The sequence below is a fragment of the Mastigoproctus giganteus genome, chromosome 3 (assembly GCF_048544385.1).
Source record: "Mastigoproctus giganteus isolate SK-2022 chromosome 3, ASM4854438v1, whole genome shotgun sequence".
In the NCBI taxonomy this organism is placed as follows: domain Eukaryota; kingdom Metazoa; phylum Arthropoda; class Arachnida; order Uropygi; family Thelyphonidae; genus Mastigoproctus; species Mastigoproctus giganteus.
Window position 1 is genome coordinate 181,749,765 of NC_143577.1, and position 21,137 is coordinate 181,770,901.

Here is a 21,137-nt window from a genome sequence, read left to right on the forward strand (position 1 = left end):
AAAACTTGGCGACATTCCAAAAGTGCAAAATACTGTATTTTACAGTCAAAACAACCTAATTTGGCCAGTTCTATTGGGACATTTCGATTGGAATATCATATCAATATACAAGAAATAAATGGAATTTTAAATTCCATTTAAGGCCATCCAATATGAAAATTTATTGAATTTCTGTTGGCAGTTGACTAATTTGAATATAACGAACAAAATCTCTAAATAACCATCTACAGCGCAGAGAACCATTTTGGATTTTCTCCACAGAAACTCAGGCTGAAATGTGTCAGTTTAATTTCTTATGGTCTGTAAAGGGAATCAAACTCTGAACACTTTTAAAGCGTGTGACCAGTGGTAAATCCACTGGGTGGGGGTTAGTGGATAACGATTACTTCATAGACGTTAACATTAGATTTCTGTAGATTGTAAAATTTGGGAAATACGTGAGAAGCATAGTTATGTCAGTAAAACAGAAGTCGAAGGCATAAATGAGGAAGAGTTGGTTGATTTTAGAGTTGGACAGTGACTAGATGTTGCCAATTGAGAAGAACAGTACCATGGAAGTATCTATAGAAAAGGCATGTAGTAGAAATAAAGTCTATAACTTTGTTTCAATGTCAAGGTCTTCAACAAAAGGGTCGTTAATTAACCTCGATGTACCCTTATGAATGGAGTCAAGTATTCAGAATGACAAAGTCCAAATTAAGAGTAATTTCTTTATGAAAAAAGCCTACCCTTGCAGATATTAAGCTGGATGAAATATAATATGAATTTAAAAATGGAAAGCACGTACAAACATGAAACTTATGCAAGTTCAAAACAGCGTATTGTGGAAGGTACATTGGAACTTGATTAGCAGTATAATATAAAGTTCGTTTAATTATTTTGGGTATAAAACTTGGATTTTGTCCAAGTCTTGAATATAAATAAAGTTCTACTTAATTGTCTAATAGTTTTATATCTCCAAAATAAAGTTAATTAAATTTTTAAAATTAAACTTTAAATTTGAAATAGTTATTTCATTTTTCAAGAAAAGTTATTTATATAAATTCTGTTAAAGAATATCTTAATAAAAGCGTAAGTAGGCCTATTTTGTTACTACCAAACATGCCACAAATTACGAATATCAAGTTCATGACATTTCGTGATCTAATTGATCACCAGTTGATATTTTAATGCAATCATTCAGTAAGACTTGCAGATTCCAGTTCTAATGATGTAAAAATTGGATGATACGATATAATACATATATAGATGAAGCAGATTACTTAATACTTCAAACATTAAGCTGAATTTCAGATCTATAAGTATCCCTTTATGCAGCTACACGTTTATGGTTGACAGTCGGTTGTCCGAAATGAGTACAGAAATATGCAATGATGTCGTGGAACTAGAACGGAACAGTTAAAAGGAAAAAAAGGTCTAGTTTTTCAGGGCAATGTCTCAGCTGAATCGATCGATGCTAGAGACAAAACTACTTTCCGCGTCTTCCCGCACTTCGTTCTTGTTCCCTTATCGTAATCCGTTTATCCAGCTGAAATGTGTTCGTCTCCAGAGCCTGTCGCCGTATCCTCTGTTCTCCACTCCTATGATAGGTTGTCTCAACTCTCAATACGTGTCGGAACTAATGGTATGAGATTTTCACCGCGCGGACAAAAATGGTTATTGAGTGCTTCCAATAGTGAAAGGGTTTCTCCTTCGGATGTCCCACAATCCTTTTTTTCTCCTTCTAGTGGATAGCACTATTAAAGTTGAATTGCAATTTTGGTGAGCCGCAAAGGAAGGATTATTTTCTTTTTGAAGAAATGCTTTTCGTCTTAAATTAAAAGTGGTTGTGCAGAGCAGTGAGACAAAAGAAAATTCCCTTTTAGTGAAACAACCCGAGTCTTAAGTAAGAGTTTTGCGTTACCATCTCTTGAAAGGAAAGTTTTAAAGAAGATGCACGTCCACGTCAAGCACCGTTCCTCAATACTTTGAACTTCGTAACTGCCCACTTACGTTATAGATGAGCTGAACGATTTGTGTGTATTTATAAATCCCATACATATCGCGATGTCTGTTTCAAGCATGCCCTGGAGGTAGGATTACTCCATCCAGATGTATTAGATATTGAATACGAGTTTCATATCGCTTGTTTTTTCACATCCATGAAGCTAGTCGATTTGGGAAAACTGCTGAGATTTTTTAAGGTCTTCACCAAATCCCCTATCAGAAAGACTAAATCCCTAACCACGAAACAAATTCTCCTACAGTTTTGTCTTTTTATTTCAACTTTATTTTGAACAACGAAAGTTCTTGATGAAAGTTGAATCAATATAAAACAACTTATCCTCAAAATATGCGGCACATATCTTGCTCAAAAAATACCTCTTCGACTTCTTTTTGTAAATAAAGAAGTAGATCACAGAAGTCCAGGCATTCTGCCGAAATGATTGGTTATCGGACTGAAAGCAGTATTTCAAACATAAAAACATTGATTTCCTTACCACTTTTACAGATTGTTTGCAAATACTTTAAAAAGGTAACATTTTAACATATAATAGTTAACATATTAAATCTTTTACCACTGTTTCATCAGGTCCAGGATTGCAAATCTCTTCACACAACGTTCAAGAATACATAGGTACTAACACAAGAAGGTACAGTTGAATGTGGTGTTTCTCGATATAGCAGATACTCTGAGCACTTCAATTTTTAGGAGTATTAGGTACTAAGGCCATATTACTCCGTATATACTGCCTGTAAAAAAATTGCGTGTGTTCTGTGATCGGTTTTCTGTTTGCTGTACGAAAAACCAGAGTTTCCAGGAAGAAAAACCACTCTATCCACGCCTGAGACTGGCTAACTCACTTACGTTTTGAAAAACAATAAACAAAGTCTTCGCGTCATTGGCAGAATTCCAACTCGAGTCTTGTAAAACCTAAATGATTTCAGTTATCTAAGCATTTTGTTATGCGAATCTTTAAAAGACCGATTAAAATGCTCATTGAATTCAATTTTAAAGACATACTCAAGTGAGTTGAGTAATTGTCATGAATCTGCCAAAGTTATAATAAAATGGAAACCTACAAAGAGGAAGAGGAGGGCGAAAGGAAGACCACGGAAAAGATGGATGGATGACACAGAAAGTAACTTATAGGCCAAGAATAAGAAGTTTGACTTTTGGGAGTGCTTATTGGTGGAACATCGACGAAAAGGCCAAGACCCACCCCCTAGGTTATAATGCCAGAAGAAGTGGTTAATATCATAAATTTCCAATACAAAATATATTGTTCATTTAACTCAGAAAGAATTGAATTTCTAATGCGATATATTTAAAATATAAGAAGATACTTCTAGTTTAATGCACTGAATGTGCACAAAATAACTTTCAATTGTGAATTTAAAAATTCTAAAAATGAATATTGAGAGTTTATTATATTACCTCAGGAATAACAAACTATTGCAAAATCTGTTTAGGGAAAAATATCCACAGCCTCATTAAGTGTCTGATAGAGGTTTCCTTCATTTTCAATTAAGACTAGTTGGGAAAAAAATTTCTGGCTGAGTTGTTAAAGCGGTCGAGATCAATATTGAAAACCTCTTTTCTAATTACATGTTTAAATTTTCGTAACAAATTCTAAGAGCTGGTTTCGTAAACTCCATATCTTAAAGAACTCAGAAATTAAAGGTCTCCGCAGAGATCACTTAATATCAAAACGTTGGATAATAATATTATTTCCGAATACATCCTTGAGAGAGTAGTTAACTTTGGTGTAAATGAGATAATGTTCCACCTTTCTAAAATATGGTTCTTTAAGGATGCCTCGTCCTTGACAGAACCAAAAATGCTTGACAACATCCTAGCATATCTTTCTTCAGTTTCTGCAACAAAAATGAGATCAAACAAAAGTCGCGGATACACCATAAAGCAGAAATAAATGATTGTTTCACATCACACATACATCGCATTCATTTTTGTATTTACTTAATTCCTGCTGTATTTTAATGAAAATTACTTCATATTCGCAAACGGAGAACACTTAATTTCTGCGCATATGAAGGTGTACCAGCGAGGGTGATACACTGAGCATTAGCCACCTTTCTCTACCGTGTTCTATCATGCTTTGCTCTTAAGATTGCACAGTTCCCTTCTCGTCCAGTTAGTGTAATCCATCTCTCCCTCTGTTTAATTCCTTCGGTCTCATCTTTCATCAGGCCATTCCTTCTTGAAATAAATCCTCTCCAGTTTCTCTTTCAACAGATGACTTCCCTTAATTTCTCTAGCTCCTTAATGTTTCTTTATTTTGTCTTTCCTGCTGATCCTTTCCATTTTCTTCCAAAGTACATTTCCAAGACTTCTAATCTTTTAGATTTTCTTGTCTTTTTCTACAAGTTTCCGTACCACACCATATATAAAGACGCTCCATACTTAGTCCTTTTAACCTTTGACTTAGCTCCATCTTTCTAAATCCAGCCAATTCCCTCTTCTTTCTGTTATAAGCATTTCTTGTTATAGCTTTTACTGTCCACATTGACAAGGATCCCAAGAATACATCTAAATCACAGCTCCGACTAATTTATGTTCAATTTTAATCTCTGTTTCTTCTATGATTTTCCCGTCCTTGGAACTTTGGTTTTTCCCAAATTAATCTTCATGTTATACTGCATACGTCCTCTTTCCAGCTTTTTAATCAATGCTCTTAGGCCTATTTCATTCGTACATCATCAAATATGACGCTCCCTTTTTTTCTATTTTAACCCATCCTTTTCTCATCGAGGGTCTCTTTTATAAATTCCTCTAGAAAAAAAAGTGTCTGGCTAATTTATATGGACCATGAACTAATATCGCGTGGGCCGGTATTGGCCCGAATAACCAATACGAAACGACACGATATTGAATAAAAAAAAGTGTAAAAAAGTAGCATGAATAACACTGGACCATTGATGCCACTTTTCAACACTTTTTTGGCTCCATACGAAGTCACCAAGGTGCTCAGCGGGACTAAGATGCTAGGTAGATGCTTGACGTGTTCCGTATTCCTGAAACCAAACTTTCACACAGTTGCCGCCGAAGATCGCTGCACTGCCATTTTGAAGTGCCTCTGGTCATAGGAGAAGTCATGCAGTATTGTAGAGGCGCCTCTGTAGCCAGGTGGGAAGGAGCAGCAGTGCGTAGCACACACTTCTTGATTAGACCGGGGTTCGAGCCCGTCACCACCAAATACGGAGGATGTGGAAAGGTCAGGGAATGACCACCGCATATCCCGGAGCAATATGGCCTTAGTTGCTAATGCTCCTAAAAACCAAACAACAACAACAACAGCAGTATTGTAGGGTGCATCTTATCTGCAACGTTGCTCAGATATCCTCTGACGTTCACACTGCTCTCTACTGGGATCTGCACCAGACGAATATACAAAAACATGCCCTAACACCATCACACATCTTCGTCCAACCTGTGCTCTCAGTACAGTCTGCGCGGCTAGCACAATGATTGTAAATCACCATCATCCTCCCCACGCTGGATGGTAAGGGCCCGAACTCGAATCCCATCAATGAAGCGAGCAACTTTCATAGACTTTTTTCACTCATTGACTGGGCTAGTAGGTCTCAGACTTGAATAAAGGAGGTTCCATCCCCTTCGAAAACTGGTTTTTCGTATAACAAAACAGGCAAATCGACCAGACAGCACACGCAATCTATGGACATAGTACGTACGTATGGATTTATATGTTAGTTCTTGGGTGAACCTAAGGATAGATCCTGATTTATTCTTTTCAGGGCACAACAAGATAGTCCAGAGTCTCTTGTGATTTCTTCCATATGCGCACTGGTCCATCAATCCTGAAAAGAATAAATCAGGATCTATCCTTTGGGCTCCTAGCATCAAAGCAGCCACATTTTTCCGGTGGAGGTCCGAGAACTAGAGTTCTAGTAAAGGTGTTCTGTGCTGAGGTGCTTTCTTTATAGTATTCTTCTCACGATCGATTCTTATGCTGATGTCATGTGATTTAAGACATTAACCGTTTCTTAGTCTGGTGGCGATTATGTGTGGTAATCAGCACTAGACGTCGAGAACTGCGTCTAGTTCTCGAAGTTGTTTTAGGCATTAGTCGGGTCATAGAGCTTTATGTGCTCTCCTGCACTCTTCACACAATGCACGACCTTTTATATTTAGATATTTTTACGCAGATTGATGCATATAGCCCAAAATCTCCATGGTCCTAATAAAGTGACCAGCCAGTGTATTATAAAATGACATCCTTATCTCTCTCACGTTCTCTGACCATTGCGTAGATTCCAGTTAATTCATTTATCTTTTAATACGCCTATAAGTTTAATTTTCATAGTTAAAAATACAAGCAGTGCAGTAATTGATCAGAATTTGCTAAAGAACAGTTGCCACTTTTATAAAATGTGAAAGGGAGGAAAAATCTACGTTAATATTCTGAAAGGCATTTTCCTCCATGGTACAGCATCTGCATGCGCCAGTCCTGCAATCATTTTTACATACGGTAATGATATTGTTCAGTACATCGCTTTAAAAGGAAGCAGAAATTTCTACTCGTGCACACAAATATTCAACAAACGCAATTGCAAACCAAAGAATGGTTTGGAAATCAATACTGGTGATTGGGTGAACGGTATGGTCGCATTTTACCATCCGGTGCTAAGCTGAAAGTCAATTACCGCGCTGTTATCTGCATACAGAAGCAATGCACCACGTAGATAAACGAACGTAGAAAACTTGAAACCACTTAGGAGACATTACTGTGTAGGATTTAAAGTTAGTAAGTGAAGAAATGCCTTTATGGGTTTACAACTAAGAAATAAATATCAGCACCATTACGAATAAAAAGAAGAGAACCATTAGTTTTACACGAGCAATTTAAATGCATGACAATTTATTTTTGCTTTGGGAATACAGAGATTGTTTTACTTTCGCTGTATTCTTCATACAGGATTGGACAAAAACAATTACCTATTTTTAAATTGACTTCATTTCACAGCAGGTGAAGTGGAGGCGCTGCTGTTTGCGTCCTGGAGCAGATCGCACTAATGGATTCAGTAAGAATGGCCGAATATAGTTTACTGTCAATTTTTTTAAACTCAGATGACTATTGTGAATACTCAACGTGAATCTAGGCCCATTTCAACATCGGAAGAAATGGTAATATTCCAAGTACCAAAGACCAAAACAAATTGGACCTAAGAATTTAGGACACTAGCGTCTGTAATAGATATAAAACCTCCAGGTCGGAGATTTATATTAACATGCTGCATGAATTTGTAAGAGGATCTACGCCAAAAAGGAGTTCAACTTATGAAATGTCTAGTTTCAACCGGACGGTGTTACCACAGAGACTAACAGTTTCCATGGACATTTCAAAATGAAATGTTCCCAAATAAGTCTTGTTCAGATAACATAAAATTTCCACCACAATAACCAGACTTTTCCGGTTACGATTTCATTTTATGGAGCTTCTTGAACTCCAAAATCTATGCAAACTATCCTCTTGAGCAATTTAAACAAATCTTTCATTAAATTGAGAGACTGACATCAGAGAAGATACACAAAATAATGGATAATGCGAGAATATGAATAGAGGATGATGCTCGCAATGGCTCCATGACATTCACGCGCAGATAAAGCTACATTATCTTCGAACACTGAGGTATGTGACATAAATGCCTGGATGTATATTATTAAACTGTTATAAGAACAATCTTTCTAATTTGCAAAATGGTCATTTCATTTTTAAAATGTGTAGTTGTTTTTGCCCGACCCTGCACCTAAAATTTCAAACTTCAAGTGTCGGAGAAGTTTTCACATGCGACTATGGTATATAGTGTTGTAATTCACTTAATTTTCTGTAAATAATCATGAAAAAAGAAAATTTCTTTGCTAAAATAGTAACAACCGAAATTACCTTTAGAAATTACATGTACTTCATCCTATCTGCTCTGGTTCGATTACCATGGTAACGTTTTCTCTTTCTAAGGATAAAATGCAATTCAAGTGTGACAAACTACTTTCGGATATAAAGATTATAATGGAAGTAACAATTCTTCCTAGAAAGTTCAGAAGGATTTAGTAAGTTCCTCATATTACACTGAGAAGTGTGGAGTTACTGAAATCCAGAGAGGACCATCGATTTCTGCAAAACGATAGTTAGGCTTCCGTGAAACGCAGATAGCAACGAAGGCAATGAGTCATCCATCAAGAGAAACCAACGTAATAATCTCCTCGAAGCCCACTGTTGACTTAAACTCTGTCCAAACACTTGACCCGTGCATTCTGGCATCAATGAAGTCCCTCATGGGTGAAGAGAACACATTACATCATCGACATATTCACGCACCTGATGGCAATAAATAGTCCATAGCGAGATCCCATTGGCGTGCGTCAATATGGCCATCCCTCCACCCACTTTGTTCATTAGAACGCGGTGACATCTCACCCACTTCGTGCGATCATTTATTTAAAGGCTTCTTCAAAGTGACAACATTAGAGAGGAAAAAAAATATTGTCGCAATTTGCGATTCCTATAGGAGATTGAACCGCGTATATCATCGGCTCCGTGACGTCCACGCGCAGATAAAGGACCCTCTGAATCATTTCCTGCCATCCGTATAATGATAAATGCTACTTACCCACAGCATGGTGACAATAAAAACGACTTCAGACACCCAACTCTTCCATTAGCAATCATCCATAAATCTTTCGTCGCGCGTGCTGCATAATCGCGTGTGTGCACATTAAATTGTTATGTTTTTACGGCACCATTTAGAAGGCGCCCGAGCTGAGCTCAGCTCCTCATAATCCAATGGCTCACCACCTTTTTTTTTTATTGGTGAAGCGCATTTTGTATAAAATTTCATTTTTCTAAAACCGGATTTCAGGGTATCAACTCTTTTTTTTTTTTTTAATTAGTTGAAAAGTAATCACGTGACCGGTTTCGCACCCCCTTACGTCTTTCTAATGGAAGAAATGAGCTATCTAAAAGCACTGCTCGCTTGTTTTTTTTTCTTGTTTCTTTCTAGTACACCTACGTGTACAGCTCCCTCTGATAGTAGTTTTTTTTGTTATCTTCCAACATCGGACAAATTACTGCCTTTTTGGCACACATCTGAACTCTAAACAAGAACACAAACAGTTGGCAGTAGTTTTTTTGCCATTCTCCAGTACACATTTAAAGTAGGCCCGTCTCATTCGACTGTAATTTAGGTGATATATTATGGAGGGAACTCGTCCAACCTTAGGCGATTGGCTGTTAAATTGCGAACCTAAGTAAGCAGCAAGATAATGGTGAATTTGTTTGCTTACCCCATCACATGCCAACAGTTTTCGATTGGTTGAGATAAGGACCTTCGGTATGCTATTTTAAACATGAACATTATCGTTGCAAAAAACATTTATATCCCGATAAACATTGCGCCTAGTGATCCTAAATATGCAATGATGCATCGTAGAAGAAATAAATTTGAATGAGACCTCAGACCAGATACAGCGACGAGCGAAAAAGAACTGGAAACATTTCTATTTTCATTATGCCAATTTTTTTTTAAAAAGGATGGAATGAGGACTGTGAAATTGTAACTGGACCCGAAATTTTTCCAAGGATTTTCCATACAAGTTGTATGGAAAGAAGAAATAATTGCCGGATTTTTATTTTTCCGAATTTAATGAAATTTGGATGGCTTTGACAAATCTTTCTTTATGAACCAAATATAAAATTTAATGAAATTCCATCCACTGGGAATCCTTCTGTTACATGCGGACGGACATAGTGAAGACGACAGGCTGAAGAACCTAAAAATTCCTCTTGATAAATTTGAGTTCCTCGAAAATTAGGAAAAATTAAAATTAAGAAAAAATTCAAAATTTCTTTATTTACAAGAAACCTAAATAATTCAGAGTTATTTAATAAAAATTAACAACTAACTGAAGCAGCAGTAATGCTCTTATTAAAAAGAGCATTTATACACAAGCATGCCAATACATCCACTGGGGGAAAAAAATCAGTAAAAAAAAAAAATATATATATATATATATATATATATGCGAGTAGGCACCATTTTTTTAAATATTCCACGCATAATTTCTGAGTCTACTTCAACTTTCTTTATGCATAGAAAGGGAAATCCGAAATTTTAAAGTTTCAAAGGACATTGCTGATAACTGCAGCACTTGAAATGCAAGTGATGTTAAATTTTTATGTTAAGCCGGTGTATCGGCTTCACTGCACTACTCTGACGTATACGGGGAAGCTTCATTTCAGGTTTGGTAAAGGAGTGTGATTTGTAATCAAGTGAGTTTCACTATGTACATCAGCTAGCAGCAGGTTCAAGCAAAAGATATCATTAACAGAACATTAATAATGTTATAATATCAATGATATATGTCTTTGTGAATAGGGCGTTTTTGATTCATTAACTTTGTGATGTGTTCATTTTTTTTAAAACTCCTGTCACCTTACTTATTATCCTTTTCTTTCCTCCTAACTTTCTCCTTCCTGCGATAATTATGTGATTTAACAAACAAAGTTAAGAAGGGTAATCCTTCCTTCAGATGATGTTAGCTTTCGGAGGAAGATATCATCATCATCATCTGAATGAAGGGCTTAAAAAATGAAGTTCATTTGTAAGAAAAGATGACATTACACGCACGGTGTCCTGTTATAATTTATTCAATATAACGCCAATGATGACTATGATGTTTATTAAAAGATAGCTCAACCAATAGTACTGTATATCGTCCATAAAATATTAATTATAAATAAAATATTAATATTCGAGAATTTTCTACAGCCAAGCAGCATACATACATACATACATCTAACTCTAAGAAGCTTTATATTAGATATAAAATAGTCTGTAGTCAAAGTTTAGAGTACACAATGTTAGACTGTTATTAGGATCAACCGAGAATTACCTCATCTATCCGTGTATATTTGTCCAAAGCGTGCATGTGTCCTATAGTCGGTTTTCATGTTCTGCTGACGAGAAACCCAACTTTCCGAGGTGGGAGATTTCTTCTTTTTCTTGTAGTAGAGTTTTAGGAGCGTCAGCAAATAAGTTCATGTTGCTCCGTATATATACTCTCTGTAAATTGTCTTCTGTAGCCGATTTTATATTTGCTGGACGAAAAATCTGAGTTTCCTAGAGAAAAAACCATGTTACCTCCGCTTGAAACCGGCCAACTCAGCCACGTTGTGAAAAAGGTCCATAAAAATTCCTCACATCATCTACGGGACTCGAAATCAGGTCTTTTCCACCAGGTGTAGGGAAGAAGGCGATTCTACCAAATGTGTTATCCATGAGGGTACGGGGCTTTCTATCCTTGCTTGAAAGTTTGATTTCTTAACTGACAAGGGATTTATTAAAACAGATTTTTATTTTTAGATTTTTCTATTAATAAAGCAACTGTAATGTTAACAACCGCTCTGCTGATACAATGTAGAAGTAGATTTAAAATCTATTTCAACGATTGGTCCAGTTAAGATCGCGTTAAAAAAGTTTGAGGTTGCCGACAGAGTTTCACAAACGTACTTACAATTTCGTGCAATATTTCTTCGGTTTTTTCATATTGTACTTATGTTGATAGATCTTAAATCAGGCAAAATATTATTAGCTGAAAGTCAATCGCCTATAAAATGATGACAAAATAAACCATTCAAGTAAGGTAGCAAAGAATTATTCCTTGGTCACGACTGTTGTAAATTTTAATAAAGGAAAACAGTGTTTTTTAAATCGAATTGTTTTTTCAAGTAGGTATCTTTATCTTAATGCGCCAAGTCCAAAGATAAAATAGGCTATCGTGTTAAAATGTACCAAAACATTGCGAGAGTTACTAAAAAGTATTCCAATATATTTGTACAAGTTCATAATTTCTAAAAAAGTTAAAATTTCATACATGTCATAGTCAGAAAAAAAAAGCTGACTGAGTATACAAGGCTCAGCCAGATGATTAAAGGCGCTAAAAGATAAAACGCATTCATCGATAAAATGTAACCATTCCTAAAGGATGTGTAAGATGACTGTGTCCTGTGCGAAGTCGGGCTAGAATAACTTTCTCTTTACCATTACTGCGCAGACTACACACTGCTAGTTTTCAGTTAAGAGTCTTAATGTGGAGTAATTTTTTAAGCCTTGCCACCCCACGAATCTTGCCATTGGGAAATCAATTTCTTTCAAATTACTTCCCCTTTAGGGGACTAGCGAGAAAGAGTTATTCAGGGTCACTGCTGATTTGGATACGGATCATATTCCCCGATCCCAACGTAGCTGGGAATCCGGCAGAAATAAATATCATGATCAGATTCCGGAAGTTAATGCAGCCTCTATTGTATCCGGAACAGGGCTGGATGACGATTATACCTCATTGATGACAAGGCCTACAATGAACTTAGAGAATCGAGATATATAAATACATTATTGATCGTGGTATGTTTGTGTGGGAAACATACATGGATAGTCCTATAGCATGCAACTCTGCACTCTATATGCTGCATTCAGGGAATCGTCCCTAATACTGTAGTGTCTGGAAGGACAGTAGCGGTTTCAACGGACAGTTCTGGCCTTGGACCGTGTGTGTAAACTAGCCTGGCAAGAAATCATATTTGGCTCGATGTGCCGAATAGAATTGCAAGACCGACAGATGGAACGTCGGCGTTTCCACCGTTGTTAAGGGAGATTTCGCAGGCTGGAGGGAGTTGCCTTGGTGACAGAGAAAGCTTGTTTACAGTGATATGTAAATCTCTGAATAACTTTTGAATACGAATGCTGAAAGGCCGATTGATAGCTTGGCGAATATTATAAAGATTTTCCCAGCGTGGCTCAAAAAAACGGATGTACATATTAGGGGGGAGGGGGTCTGGCAGGGATCGAAGCAATAACGATGGTTCATTTGCTTCAGCATAGGGCTGTGCACAGGATATGTTCAATGTTTTACTAGCAATGCAAATCGCCCGATGATGAGCCATCGGAATACGTTGAGTCTAGCAGATGCATATACCTGGGACAAATAATCTAGTTTAGACCACAAGACGCACAAATGCATGATAGAGGTGTAATAAAGTACATCGTTCGACCATCAAGAATTAATTGCACGGAATAAATTCGCGCCATTCGTGCACTTTGTGCGTAGTTGACGGATATTTTGTATAAAACCCAACTTTCTATGAAATACGAGTCCCAAAAATCTGGTCTTAGGTGCTACTAAGACAGAATTTTTTCGAAGCCTCGATTAAGTTTCAGGATAAAAATTACGCTTCAGACAAGAACCTGGAGTATTTGTCATTGCCATGGAGTTGAGGCGATCAGTAGCATGTTGTAGGACGGGGAAAATATGCTAAAAGCGTCAACACAAAAGGCACTGTTTACGGTAAAACCATGTTTTTCTCTAATGGAATTCACTTTAATAGCGAAAAGGGAACACTTAAGACTGATCCTTCAGGTACTTCCTCCTATTAGCAAACTGGTCGATAGGGGGAAAATGAATCCTACACAAACTTCAAGGGACCGACAAGATAAAAAGATCTTAATAAAAACAGGGAGGTGACCTCTAAGACAGAGGCTATAAGTCTTTTAAAATACCAAGTCGTTGCAGACGCTTTTTCCATATCGAAACCCACGGACTAGAATCTTTGGTTGTAGGAAAGCATCTCAGATAGATGTTTCCAAAGTAAGTGGTCCTACTTTTTCGGAAGCACACTGGATGCTACAGAGGAGATAATTTACTTCTAAATAACAAATAAGATGAACATTGATCATTTGCTCCAAGATAATTTCCTCCATGATTTTGCACAAGCAGTTAGTCAGATTGATAAGAGGATAGTTAGAAACTGCGATCGTTTCTTTCTTAGCGAAGGCAGAAACGATTGTCTTTCACCAGGCGTCCAGAAACTGCTGTCTTCAAGAAAGATTCTTTTATCTAGAAAAAGCAGGTGATTCCATAGATTTTGGTGAAAAGTTTGGTAAATCATTTCAAGGAAATATGGACGTAATCTGGTCCAACAACACTAGCCGTAATAAGGGTTACAGCTGTTTTTAATTCTCATATAGCGGACCCGTTATATCGACGAATACCTTTGATGTTAGGCAGCAGTTTTTCTGTTTCAAGACCAGGAACTCTGGAGAATATGATGTTGCAAAGATGCTGGAAAATATTTCCCCATAAGTGACTTTTCATCTGAATCTGCAGTATCGAATCCATTACATTCCAGGATAGATGAAGGGTGTGATTTGTATTTTCCCTTCGTTTTCCGGATTTTGTCCAAGACCACTTTAGTGCTGGTGAATTCCGTGATAAATGATGCAAAGCAGATCCACAATTTCTTTTGACTCTGACGGACAGCCTGCGTTTCCCAAGGTGAAATTAACACGTGCATGGTGGAAATTGAGTTGAAGTTCTTATAATTGCAATTACGACTACACACAATATTTTCTGCAATGAACGTTACTGAGTCATTAATAGGCTCCTGACTGACTATTGTGATGCCAAACTCTGCCAGACGTTGCAACTTTAGTCCCAATCAACCTAACGGTTTCCCACTAAATGGGCTACTTATCACAAGGAAGTCAGATAACTTCTCTTATATTGCTTCTCTTTCACCTCGCAAAAAGTGAAGGGAAGAGAGTAGAGGAGAGCAGGCAAAGATCAATGGCAGAAAATGCAAGGACTGGCATGTGGAAAAAGGTGTTAGTTATCACATTTATAAGGGAGGGTGAGGTCGTTGTCCCTGAGTATATGTTCTATGATGTGTCCCCCCCTTGCACTAACATCAGCCCTACCCCACATGGTTTTGTATCCATTAATATCCCTAAGAAGTAACAGGAGTGAAAGCACCTGCATAACAACATAATCAAAGTCTGTCTGGGAGATGTCAGACCGAAGTGGGAAATATATGGAGTATACTGTTAATAAAACGCTACTGCAAGGCGAATCGCTACTGCCTCTAAGTTGATACTAAATTACTATGTTTAAATTGGACCTGGTTGCCCACAAGGATACAACTCCCCCATAAATAGGTCCTGTATATCAGTTCAGATGATTCTAAGGTTATGTAAGTTGGGGTCATAATTTCCCTTCAGATATATCTTCTGCAAGAAAAAGAAAGTGGTTCATGCTTTTGAAAGAGGCAAAAGCATGAACCAGTTTTCTTTTCTTGGGAGATCCGTTGTTCAGGCTTCCGAAATATTCAGGGCTTGCTTTTCTCAGTCTTGAATATTTTCTCTTTTGGGAAACTACGGCCACTATCTTGTTTCCATTTCTTCCTCCGCAAAGAGTTCCGAAATGAGTTTTCAGATACCACCTTCAATTCGACTTCCATTGTATCTTGTATTATCTTTAGCACTTGAGCTTTCTGAGGTTTTTCTGTATCACTGAAAATTGGCAGTGGTGACACATTATGAAGTGCTGATATTAGACAGCAGCTAACTCAGTCTTATTTGCGTGATTTTAACAACTGAGCACATAGTGGGCAATGGGAGTAAAATAGTTCCTTTGGTGAAATAGTCATTTTCATTTCTATCTCAATGAAACACTTCCCTGTAACTTTGGAGCATATACAGCCTTGCTGTTACTTATTGGCTTTATTCCTTTTCTCAATTCCTGGTATGATATATTTAATTATGGCTTGAAGTGTCAGTGTTTCTTTTATCTCCTTCCACCACTAGTATGTTCGAGAGAATTCGGGGCGTTTATCCTCGGCAGTTAATGCATATAGGCTTCTGGACTGAACAGACTGATTTCCTGGTGTTTTGCACAACACCTAGCGCATGAAGAAGCACCACGATAGGTCATTTTCTAGTGATCATATTTCTGGCACATAAAACATCTTAATTTGGTCCGTATGGACGTACTGGGCAGTCAAAAATAACCAGATCTGATCGAAGACTTCAGTGAATTTAAGGGTGAAGAGGAGATTTATAGAAGGTAAAAAAAACTGCAGCCATTATCAACCCACTGAAGGATGGAAGCCTCCTCAACAATTCATGCTGAGGGAAATGGACCATAATCTGCCACGCTGGTCCAGTGCGGGTTGGCAGAGCGACCGTATTTAGCAGTCAGGGGCTTGAATCTCGGTCTACTCAAAGAGCGTGTATTACTGCACTCCCGCTCCTGACCAGTCGGCTACGGAGGCACTATTCCCCATCTCTCTCTCTCTCTCCATACAAATATTTGTTTTTCAGTGTCACTCGAGTTTTTAGTTCCTCCTTAGACAATTCGAGAAGGTCCCATTCCCAGATTATGCCGTGGCATGAGCTTAGCGTCTTGTGGGGTGGTACTACAATCAGTATTCCCCCATTTCATTTAAGATGCTTATTCAACCATTCCCTAGACCATGGTTAGATATTTATATAATTGGCAACTGAGAAAATTTAAAATTCAATATTTAGAAAATAAAGAAATCAACAAACTAACTCGAAAAAGAATACCCCTTAGCCACACCTAAGAGAAATCAAACAGACTAAAATTTATCCTTCGATCTCAATTAAGCAAGTTTCCGTCCCTGCATCAGGAGGCGATCTTCTAACATTAGTCTAGTCTACTTCTTCTCTTAAATACATCACTTACATAATTATTAAAGTACGTCACTGTTCAGTGTCCAGAATCCAGAGTCTCTCTTTACCAAGAACCCAAGATCTTAAGTCAACATAATTGTTGCAGTCCAGCACAATATGCTCAGATGTCTCCTGTGCCCCAAATATATATGTATCATGATCTTTCAGACTAAATTGATATAACCTATAGACAAGGCTATGGTCAGGTATCAGAAAATAGCCATTTAAGCCGAATTGTATCTATGGTTTTTATCTTAGTGATTATGTTCTCACACATTCTCGAGTTGTACCCAGAAGAGAAACCTCTGAGCCTGCCTTAAATACTTTTTAATTACATAATTATTTATTCTATATACCCAAGTAATTAGTGGGACAAACAGGCATTGATATAGTAAATTCAATGATCGTCCTTTCTTGCTCCAACTGACTCTAATCACCCTTCGGAGATTGGCATATAGCAATCTCACTTTATTCTTTAAAAAAAATTGGCGTCTTCTGTAAAAAGAGGCTCTTCCAGGTACAACCCCAAATACCTAATAGACCTCACGTAACGAACTGGAATACCAGACATTTTTATCGTTGGAGCAAGATTCGTGCTTAGCATTCCTTTCAGAAGCATCTGAACTGTTTTTATGCATAGATATCTGCAACTTATTTAATTTGCTCCGGATATTCAAACTTTTTAAAGTCATGGTAGCTCGTTCTTCAATTTGAGATCGTGAGTTTCCAAGAGCAAAAATTACCAGATCAACAGTATATGCAATTAAATGCACACCTTCAAATTGCCTAATCAAACATTCAAAGACAATGTTCCAAGCGAAAGGGGAAATCACCGACCCTTGAGGACATCCCCTCAAGTCACTGTCCTAGTCACACCTGCATATCAAGAATCTTAACAACTACTGTTCTATCATCAAAGTAGCTCTTAAATACTTAAAGCTCTTAAATACAGAATATAAGTTATTAGAACATTCTGTTATTCTTATTCTCGACATGACGGATCCCCACCATATCCGTGGCATCTTTAAAATCAACAAAAACTAGTACGTATAGCTCATCACACCTTCCAACACTTTGATGAATTAGTTTATAAATTGCATCCTCAGTTGATGTTCCTTTCTTGAAACCAAACTGATACTTGGAGGACAATTCCTTGGAATTATACATAATCATTAATCGGTTAATGCATGACAGTTCATATACTTCTCCAATTACTGGAGAATGGATAATAGGAGAATACGCACCAGTTTCATTCAACATTTTGTCAAGACATAACTATTAACTTCAACTGTGCTACCTTCCAGAAAGACACCATCCTCGATAAACTTAAACATTGACAAATACTTCAGGTTGTATTGAAAATGACCTCTTAACCACTTTTATTTCTACTTTATCAAGGCCCAGCGATTTACAATCCTTCGCGAGGCAAATTGCTTCAAACACTTCAGTTAAAGTAAGTGTTTTCTCCCTTATATTAGGATGTCTCATTTTCCAGATTTATTCTTTGCTGAATGCAATTCGGCTCAGACTCATCACTTGGAAAGAGATCATCCAATATCCTGTCCACTCATTCATTCCAAGTCAATGTTTCATTCTCTGCACTCCCAACTGTGCAAGAGACATCTGAAAAATTTCTTTTAATTGAAATTATTTTAAAAATGGTATTCGAAGGATCTCGAGATCCCTGCTCTTCCACATCCCGCTTCGACATAGTTTTCTTAGCATTGCTTACAGCCCTCATATAATTTCGACTTTGAATTTTAAAATTTTTAACATAACTATCTAAAATATTAACAATTAAAGAAACTAGAAGTGGAAAGGTACAGACGTTTCCACCTCTAGTAACAGCTAATTTCTTGGAATATATACTAATTTCATTGAATATAACGAATGTTTAATAAAAGGATGTTTATATTTTTCAGGTGTTTCGAGGTGGCCATCTCTGTCCCATGCAATGGACGGCAGCTTCCCAAGGAAACTTCACCACAGACAGCTCCTTTCCCTGGCTACCCCCGCATCCAAATTACCCTGCTGTCAACGTCGATAACAGGACTGACCTTGTTTCTTTAATAAGTCGATTGGTGACACTGAGAAATCGATCTTTGCCAATTGCCATGAACGCAGAAATCGATGACGACCTCGGGAGATCAATGAGGAAGAGACCCAACTACCACGTGCACCAGGAGTTCCCCAGTATTATCGTTTTGGAAAGGTTTTATCACCGCCGTCAGCGCTTCCTCTTATGTCTAAATCTTGGCGAAGAGACAAGTCAGCTGCAAAACCTAAATGGCGTGTACCAGGTAAATGTTATAGTCTCGACATCTGGCGACAGCACACGGATTGTGACCGTCACTGACCTGACTATAGACGCAGGAGAAGCGTTTATAGGCGTTGTAAATAGCTGAAGATTCTCTGCATGTCGAGCTGATGAAACGACAGGTGCTTCCAAGAGAGAAAATAATGATGCCAAAGTCTAAGGGGGGGAAAAACTGAAGAAATATTGCATATAGAGGCTGATCAGCATTCCGCAGTGCTGTCGATGATGATCGTTCCGGCCCGTCCCTTAAACTGAGGAACGCAAATCCCGTATGTGTGAATAGAATTATCGTCCACTATGAGGGGGGTTTGACCTGTGTTTATCTTCTCATTTTATTACATTTTTGTCATTAACCACAGCCCGTCCCTACATGCCAAAGAACCACGCTTTTTGAATACTCACTGTCATGCAGTCATTAGAAGGTATTGCGAACTAAATTAACAGCGGATGAGAATAATTCTGCTTTCCCCAGTGGAGAACATCGTAGAAGAACAAAGCAGGATCAAAGTGCACCGAGGAAGATTTTAAAATATGCAAAACAAAGATGGACCCACCGAGAATGAAAAAGCTCAGGAAATCGAAGAATGAAAAACTTGTGGATACTCTAAGGTGCATTAAGAGTAAATTTATTACCATCTTTTCGAACATAAAAGAAAAAAAAAAGACAGAAAAAGTGCACTTCGCTACAAGACACATTTTACTTTGTAATAATCACATGGTTGCCATGGAGAGATACGTTGAGAGTACTATGGTACCCCTCAGATATGGTAAGAAGCTAGCATGGACTTCCTGCATAAAAATTATCATTGTCTCGTGTGTTGTGATTACCCACCTACCCACTACTAACACAAACAGTGAAATATACGAGACGTTATTTTGTTCTCATTCCCTTTTCGAGGACTCGACACCCTCTCGACGAAAATTTTCCGTCCTCTACGCTATCTCCTACGTCATCTTTGATTTCGTGTGTTAGACATCCAAAACCTCAAAAGCCAGTGAAATTCCGAAGCCCTGCAGAAAGTCCAATTACCAATAGTCATGGATCAACCACTTTATTAAACATTTGTTTAACCACTTTGGATGATTAAACAAAGCTACCCCCAGACCTAGAGACAGTTATTCCCTTCCCTTACTGATTTGATAAGTACTATTTCAGCGTTCATGGAAGACTACAAATTCCTAATCTCAATTTTGTAAGTGTATTGTCATCTACATAAATAAATAACATTTCATTGATTATATGAATTTACTTTTCTTAAAACAGTGAATAGCATTTTATAATTTAAAGCTGAAAGTTGTTTTAGAATTTTATTTATTTATTTAATGCGACAGGTCCATTAATAATACCACTGATAATTACAAGTACAGTACAAACCAAGAGTTAGGACATCGAAACACTGAATGCTCCCAGCCTCTCCTTTTTTCAATGCAGAGATGGAATTGAAAAAGAAATGGTTGGGAACATCCTTCATTGTATAAACATGTTACCAAAAGTATTGGGACAATTAAAGAAACAACAGGATAAATATATCAGGTCTGTAAATTTTTCATATTCTTAGATCGGCCTGGTGTCTTGTTTTAAGAGATGAAAAGTCCTCAGTTTCCGGTAGAAAAAACTATGCCAACCTCGGCTGAAATCAATCAACTCAGCCATGGTATGAAAATATCATCCATAAAAGTTCCTCTGCTCTCGAGGGATTCGACTTCCTCCCTCCTTCTACACAGCGTTATAAAACACTGTAATCACTGTTAACCCCCAGAGATCAGGGTATTCCATGGACCTAAATTGCCCTAGCGTCACAAAATCTCAAAATTAATAAAATAACCAACCATAGACCACAAAATGTTGATGCATTCTTCGTGGAATGCTTCCCGCTATTACAGGAAGCGTTTCTACAGAAGTATTTCTTTCTTCGTGGCAGGGGACATTGTCCTTAAAAAAGAAACAAGACCCCATACATTTGCATCCGTGTTCTAAAAAATGACTTTACTGAGGGCATCGCAAAAGATAGGCCCAACCCATCAGATTACCACTACTTTTCAAAAACGCATTGGTTATTACTAGATCGAAATCCTTTCAATGGTTTGCTAAATTGAGAACCGTGGAGTGACTAAAGATGATCCTTAGTCCACTCAATTTGGGATGGTGTCGGCTAAAGAAAAATGTTTTACGATTTCGAAAGATCGTCTAATTAGGTTACATCACTAGTTGCAAAGACACTTTCCTGTGAACGAACATGAAATAATTTCAGCAAAATGGGTGCCCCAAGGTTTT

At 37.5% G+C, this 21,137-nt stretch overlaps 1 protein-coding gene across 1 annotated transcript in view; it reads left to right on the forward strand.

Moving 5' to 3' along the window:
• The window catches only part of LOC150088448 (amino acid transporter heavy chain SLC3A1-like), a 97,985-nt gene extending 78,001 nt beyond the window's left edge, over nucleotides 1-19,984 (forward strand). The window contains exon 4 of the mRNA XM_090370780.1: nucleotides 18,468-19,984. Coding sequence (XP_090226906.1) covers nucleotides 18,468-18,950 — 483 coding nt within the window. The 3' untranslated portion in view covers nucleotides 18,951-19,984. The remainder of the gene's footprint in view (nucleotides 1-18,467) is intronic.
• Nucleotides 19,985-21,137: the final 1,153 nt, after the last annotated feature.